Source organism: Populus nigra, chromosome 3, assembly GCF_951802175.1.
Source record: "Populus nigra chromosome 3, ddPopNigr1.1, whole genome shotgun sequence".
Lineage (NCBI taxonomy): Eukaryota > Viridiplantae > Streptophyta > Magnoliopsida > Malpighiales > Salicaceae > Populus > Populus nigra.
Genome location: NC_084854.1, coordinates 21,303,551 through 21,310,627, shown reverse-complemented (window position 1 = coordinate 21,310,627; position 7,077 = coordinate 21,303,551). Strand labels below are relative to the sequence as shown.

Below are 7,077 nucleotides of genomic sequence, written 5' to 3'. Positions count from 1 at the left end.
CTTTAAGATTAAAATAATGATATCACCTTGGCGCAGGTGAAGAGTATATTGATAATTTAATTATCGTGTTTGAAATTGTGGTTGTGATTAATTTTTAAAATATTTTTTACTTAGAAAAATATGCTAATAATATTTTTTTATTTTTTAAAAATTATTTTTAAAATCAGTACAATTAAAAATATAAAAAATATATTAATTTAAAATAAAAAAATTTCAAATTTTGTTGAAAACGCTTTTCAATGACAAACACCCCTCTGATTATCGTTTTGTGTGTTCACTCCCAGCTCCCTGAACCCTATAAAAAAACGTTGTACCTGGCAAGAAATCACCCCACAGCACTCTCCGCGTCTAAAAAACTCCCCCTCTCGTACAGCAGAAGAACCATCTTCCTTTACTGTAGTACCGAGCCCATCCTCTTTCATCAAATGGTACGCATACATCTATCAACGTCTCTGCTATTTTGTGTTTATGATCATGATGGAGCGAGATTTACGAAACCCTCTTTTTTGTATTGATTCCCCTAGCTAGTTTCAAGAAGCTTAATGTTTTCCTTTATATGTTCATAAAAAAGATGTTTTCCATATTTTCTCAAAGAAGAAAGAAAGAAGTTGTTTTCCGGCGAGTAAAAGCTGTTTTTCGACAAGCAAGAGTAGTTTGCGATGGCTCTATCTGTGTGCAAGATGATATTGATTTTCATGGAAGATTTACTATTTGTTATGCTTTGCTGTGGAACATTTTAGTGGTATATATTTGGCATCTTTTTTCTGTTTGTATATTTCTTCGATACGAAGGTAGAAAATGCTTTGAAGGCTCCAAAAATGAGCTTATATTTTTATTACTATATATATATATATATATATATATATATGAAATCAATTGTTATTATAGCTAGTATGAACACTTAACAAAGATTTGGATGCTTAATTTATCAATTAATCTGGTACGTTCTTCTGTAATTTTGACGTAAATTTTATGTAAATAGTTTTCATATTTTACTTTTTATTTGCTTTCGGCAGCAAGTTAGCTAGAAAGTGAAGATCATGTGGGCTAGATAATCTCTTTTGTTTAATTGTTTAATATTGCTAATAATTAATAAAGAAGGTATAAAATCTCAAAACGCTGACAATGCAATCACTCAGCACTCTTTTCTTCCCTCTCGTGCATGAAGAATTAAGACAAGGCAACAAGAACACTTTGACTTGTAGCCGTTAAAGATTATAGTGCCATTAGATTTTCACAAAGGGAATCTAAAAGCCACTGTTTAATTCTTTCGTCTTTCTGAAGATTAATTTGGTGCATGAAAGATTCTTTTCCTTTCCCTTTTGTTGGTTTTTTTCTCTATTGCTCTTCATAGGCTCACCCGCACTTTTAAGCAAATATAAACTTTTTATTTATTTATTTTTATAATATAGTAAGCAATTTAAACCTCAGTTGCTTCTAGTAGGGATGTTTTGCCTAATTACTGGCCTGGCTTATTGATTCATGATACAGTTAAAAACTTAAATCGACTAGGGTAAAACCCGATCCTCATAACTGGAGTCTTGAATTGATATCAAATTAAATTTTAAAACTATAATATTTTTAGATCTAAGCTTCACTTTCAAACATATGATTTCTTACACGTTACATATGTATTAGAAAAGTACAATAATTGAAGAAGATATTATGAAATGCTAAAGTAAACTTGATATCTCAGGAACATAAAATCCTAGATTTTACAGCAAAGTCATATCTAGAAGTTAAATCATCAACGCACCATATGTTTGCTATCTTAAACAGTGAACGAAAAAAAGAATAAAAAAAAAACATGAAGTGGGTGAGGATACGAATGGAGCATCGATGTCCACATCACATTCACTCATTCTCTTCTCTTTTCTTGCAGAGAGAGCACAAGGATATATATATATATATATATTGACCATTCGTTCTTGGACATTGGTTTATGATTTCTTGTATGAACGAATGCATGAGACTAAATCAAAGTAATTAAATATATAAAAACTCCTATTATATTCCACAAGTAATTTGTCTACCTCTTTTGCGTATCCAATTAATTATTCTCTAATTTTCTTTTATATATTTGATTGGTACAATGTGAGACTAACGTGTTAATTTGGTTTAATATTAAAAGTTTATTTAATTTATTTAACATAACTTTTCAAAAGATAATACAAAACTAGTATAGTTGATTTATGATTTCGTGGAAAACATGCATTTAATTAATGTGTTTTATTTGATTAATTAAATATCTGTTTGATGAAAAGTATTTTTTAATTAAAAATATTTTAAAATAATATTTTTTTTAGATTTATATTAAAAAAAAATGACTCTTAATAAACGCAGGTCAGTGAAGGTAATGGTGATATGAAGGTTGTCCTGACCAAGCCTTTATCATTGGATGGAGATGCCTACGCCGACTATAAAGCTCCTAATTTTGTCCAACGCTTCTTAAGTCTGTTTAGGAATGTACGGCCAGGATCAGATCTCACCAATTTCCAGGCAAGTGATTTTCTTGGATAAATTATATTCTTATCCTCATAGATTTGTCAATATTTTACTTCAAATATTAAAGTTTGAAATCTCTCAATGTTATCCCTATAGCTCATAAAATCTTCCAATTTTGCTCTTACCACTCAGGAACTAATAAATTGCTCGCATTTTACAATTTTTTTCCCATTTTTTTTTCAATAAATCCCATCGAGTGACAAATCACAAGTAACGCTTACTTTTGGACCAAAGTGTTGATAAATGTGTCCATTTTGCAAGCTCAGCTTACACCTCAATTCAACATTCCAAAGTCCCAGCTCCAATGTTTTGGTGAATCAGCATACAGCTTTGGCAAAAATTTGCTGCAGCAGTGCAACAATGCCGAGAGCTCACTTGAAAGATTCATCTCTGTTGTAGCATGGAGCATATCCACCACACGTCCTCCTAATTTTGGTGTTGCCCCTTACAATCCCATTCTTGGAGAGACTCACCATGTCTCCAGGGGAAGCCTCAATGTTCTACTCGAACAGGTAGTTGATTCATTTACCAGTTACGATTAATGTTATTTTCTTGTTCTTCAACATGAGTAGGTAGACTCAATTTATTTTTGTTCGAACCAGGCCAAAGTGGGCAAAATATTGTTGCTCAAGCTCGTTCATTATTAGTCGGGCCTAGATTGATCTGTTAGGCTGTCCGGCTCATTAACATATCTCGCTCAGGATTCGAAGTATCACTGGGATAAACATCCGGTGGTGGTTGTATTATGTGGTTAAATTCTTGTGGTTGCAGGTTTCCCATCACCCACCAGTTTCGGCCCTCCACGCAACAGATGACAAGGAAAATATTGAGTTCATTTGGTGCCAACATCCTGTTCCGAAATTCTATGGTAGTATTACTTTTCCTAAACTTAGATTTTGGTCATCTGGATTTTAGTAGCCTTTTCTTTCTTACAGAGATCAATGCTACATGTAGGTACTAGAGTTGAAGCTGAAGTGCTTGGCAAAAGGCAACTTAAGCTTCTGAACCATGGAGAGACTTATATGATGAATTCACCAAAGCTCATGGTTAGGTTTTTTCCACCTCGGGTTGATTGGATAGGCGATGTAAACATTTGCTGCCAGGAGAGTGGTCTTGAAGCTGAGTTATGCTACGCAACCAGTTCTCTCTTTGGACGTGGAGGACTCCATTCTGTTAAAGGCAAGATTTATGAGTCTTCATCCATGAAGACCCTTTATGAGGTCGAAGGGCACTGGAACAGGTAGATATATATCCACTCATAAACAGTGTGAGATTAATGCTAATCTCACTGAAAGACTGTTCCCGAAATCACTTCCTGAAAAAAATCCAACCATTGGATCTATAGGATTCGCTAGCTCAATGCATGAGATTGTTTGGATTTTTTTAGGAAATATATTGTTAATATTAGCATTACTTGTAGTGTGATGGATGTGAGTTTCACATGCTAATCTTTTGAATCCAGTACTGTGAAAGCCAAGGACATTAATAGTGGTAAGGAGACAATTATATATGACGCAAAGGAAGTGTTTTCCGAGCTCAAGATTGCTGTCGTCGAGGATTTGCAGGTACCTTCGCAGTTATTACTTATTTAGCACTTAACGATTTTTTTTTCTTGTGCTTCATATTAAAAGATTGTAAGCAATGATTCTTCATATGACCTACCAAAATTCTGATTTAGACTAAAAACGTTGAGTTCTTTGTTTCGCCAAGGTGGAGAGATCCCTCCCTGAAGTAATCAATACATTGTATTGGTGATAAAAGGCTAATATGCAAGAAATCAATACATTTTTTTAGTTGTGTCTATAGTGGATTTGCAAGAAATCAGGATGCGTGCATTTGACTTGATTTATGATGCTTGTATACCTGCCTGATAAAATGCTGGTGTTTTTCTTTGTCAGGGAATTCGGCCAACTGAATCAGCTGCAGTATGGAACGAGGTGAGCAAAGCCATACTAAGCAAAAACTGGACCAAGGCAAGAGAAGAAAAGAGCAATGTTGAGGATAACCAGAGGAAGCTTGCTAAAGAAAGGAACTCAAAAGGAGAAACTTGGGTTCCTAATAATTTCACTGTATCTTATAGCAAAGAAGATGGCTGGGACTGCTCACCTATTCAAGAGAGAGTCCCACCAGCCCCCATTGTTGTCCCCATCTAATATTCTTTGATTTCTAGTAATCTAGAAGTTCAAAGTGAACAGCATTTATGTGCTATATCAGGTTTCCTTGGACAATAATAAGACAGGATCCAAACCATGGATCTAGTTACAGGATCATATGATTAGTTTCAAAATGAATGTTCTGGTTGATCCTAGAGATAGAGTCTCTGCCACCAACGCAAAGCAGGATCTGGTCTTCCCTTGTGTAATCACTCACTCAACTATCTTTCTTCCAGACCTTACTCACCAACTTGCTTCGATACTTCATGTGCCTTAAGAGTACCTATCGGACACTCAAACATGGGTATATACACTTGGACACTCCAATTATATAGAAAAATGAAACAGTTTTTTTGAAAAAATAGCCAAGTCCACCATCAATAATCATGTCGGCCATGCATCGGAGGAGGACATGAATCTCGTGTCTGAGCTGTTCAAGTTACGTTTTACTGACACATACTGTGTATTTCTGCAGGTAAAAATCTGCATTTTGATGTTGAAATCTAGGGACAAATTAAAAAAAAACCTTGTCTATATAACAAGATTCATATTAAACCTCTATTGATATAACTCTAATGTCATTAATTTAGAAAATATTAATACATGAAAAACACTATTAAATTTGAGTATATCAGAACTTATATGTATCAAAACTTTTTATTTATTTATTTATTTTAAAAAAATTCCAAATACAGATTGTTTTAGAAATTTTGCTTCGTAGGTCCGCCCGGGAGAGAGGTTCTATAACATACTGATCCTAACAACGAAAAGCTTTTTGTATACTGTATACATGGTTGTGAACTGTGAGTATTCAGCAGATGACACCGACCCCACAAACTGGGGATATTTCAGAATTTGGAATGGCAAAAAATTCAAGAACTTGAATTGACGAGGATAAGAATGAACCTACAGTACAAATGAAAAATAATAAAAGCAAGCTAGACAACATACCTAATCAATATTATATCACTCAAAATCAAATAGCTAGCCACCATTGCTAGAGCTGTTGTTCACTTTTAGAGCTACAAGAATACAGTATACCTCAAGCTACTATTTGGGGTCTCGAAATCCATTTCCCGTAGGTCTGATTCACTCCTCCGGTTGAAAGACTTCTCTCTGATGGTATCCAAAACCGGCTTCCATGACCTTCTACCCGATAATCTACACATTGGATTACTCTGGCCCAACAAGGAAGTAGTTCCTGAAGAATTATCCTGAGTCTGACAACACTTGCTAGATTTTGCTATTGAAGAGAGCCTCTTTACTAAAGCAAGAAAGTCCACGGGAGAAACATCAGGCTGTAATATTGAGTGCGGAAGCAAGAAGTAGAGTTGGCCCGTTTCAAGCTGAGCATCAGGCTTTAATGGTTTGGACTCTGTAGAAAGAAGCTGAGCAGCAGTGAAGACGAGATTCTTTGAGGATGATTGGCCTGTAGTCACTTGGCTAACTGAAACGGGATTTTGAAATTCTTGAACATAACCATTCAGGTGAACTACACGAATGTTGTTGAATTCTGTAGAGGATTTGCAAGACAAACAACAACCCATTTCTCCTTGTTTTCTCTCTTTCTCAATGGATTATCGTGTTTCTAAGGAACGGAGTCGTTGCCTATAATTGTATATACCATGTGTGACCTGTTCATTAAAAACATACATATATTGGCTACTTGTTCGGCCAACCACTTTGTAATATTTTAATGAAACGTAGCCACCTGAGATTTATATTACTTTGTTTGCTATACAATGTGTGGACGTCTTCTAGTCTAGAATCAAAATCAAGTGAAATAGGTTTAGGGTTACCAAGTCCACTAGAAAATTGTAGATTACTTAGTGGTGAAATTGTCTTCCCTCCCACGAGAAAAGGTCCATGGTAACGAAATTGATGGAGCCCTGCATGTACTATCCGGTGATTCTGAGTATTTAGATATAAATTTATTATAATTAAATGTGAATTTATCTAAACAGATTATGTAAATAACTTAGAATATATATTTATGGATGGATATGTTCGGGCTCAAGAAAAGATCTGGTCATATTAAACTTAAATAATTACTAAAAAAAATTATAATTTTTTATCTGACTATTAAATTGAGCTGAAATCTTTAAGGAATTTTTAGATATTATTTTTTCTATAGCAGCAACTATATTTTTTTATGGATAATTAGATATTTAGATATCAAAAATCTCGTTCAAATCCCTGGTTTTGACAATTTTGTTATTTTCCATTTGTTTTTTGGCTTTCCTGGTTTATTTCGGGTTTTATGCTTTTTTCCTTTGTATTTTTTTTCTTAGTTTAGGTAGAATTTTTAGTCTATTTAATGTTTTGTAAACCTCGGGAACAAAACTCATTATTATTATCTGAAGAGAGAATAAATCTATAAATTTAAAATTCATATCTACAACTATTTTTACTAATTAAA

The 7,077-nt window shown here is 34.0% G+C and overlaps 2 protein-coding genes across 2 annotated transcripts; one reads left to right on the top strand and one right to left on the bottom strand.

Moving 5' to 3' along the window:
• The first annotated feature begins 269 nt into the window (after positions 1-269).
• LOC133688302 (oxysterol-binding protein-related protein 4C-like) lies at positions 270-4,775 on the top strand. Its single transcript, XM_062107738.1, has 7 exons — positions 270-428; positions 2,344-2,499; positions 2,772-3,017; positions 3,277-3,373; positions 3,460-3,745; positions 3,968-4,070; positions 4,404-4,775. The coding sequence occupies exons 1-7, from the start codon at positions 426-428 to the stop codon at positions 4,656-4,658; spliced, it is 1,146 nt and encodes a 381-aa protein (XP_061963722.1). The 5' UTR covers positions 270-425; the 3' UTR covers positions 4,659-4,775.
• A 905-nt stretch (positions 4,776-5,680) lies between these two features.
• LOC133689449 (uncharacterized) lies at positions 5,681-6,205 on the bottom strand. Its single transcript, XM_062109306.1, has one exon. The coding sequence runs from the start codon at positions 6,203-6,205 to the stop codon at positions 5,681-5,683; it is 525 nt and encodes a 174-aa protein (XP_061965290.1).
• Positions 6,206-7,077: the final 872 nt, after the last annotated feature.

Bases quoted from the DNA above. Each gene is read 5' to 3' on its own strand.
- LOC133688302 (XM_062107738.1), top strand. The intron at 2,500-2,771 runs GCAAGTGATTTT...TTGCAAGCTCAG, and splicing joins CAGATCTCACCAATTTCCAG to CTTACACCTCAATTCAACAT. The intron at 3,746-3,967 runs GTAGATATATAT...TTTTGAATCCAG, and splicing joins GTCGAAGGGCACTGGAACAG to TACTGTGAAAGCCAAGGACA.
- LOC133689449 (XM_062109306.1), bottom strand. From the start codon at position 6,205: ATGGGTTGTTGTTTGTCTTGCAAATCCTCTACAGAATTCAACAACATT.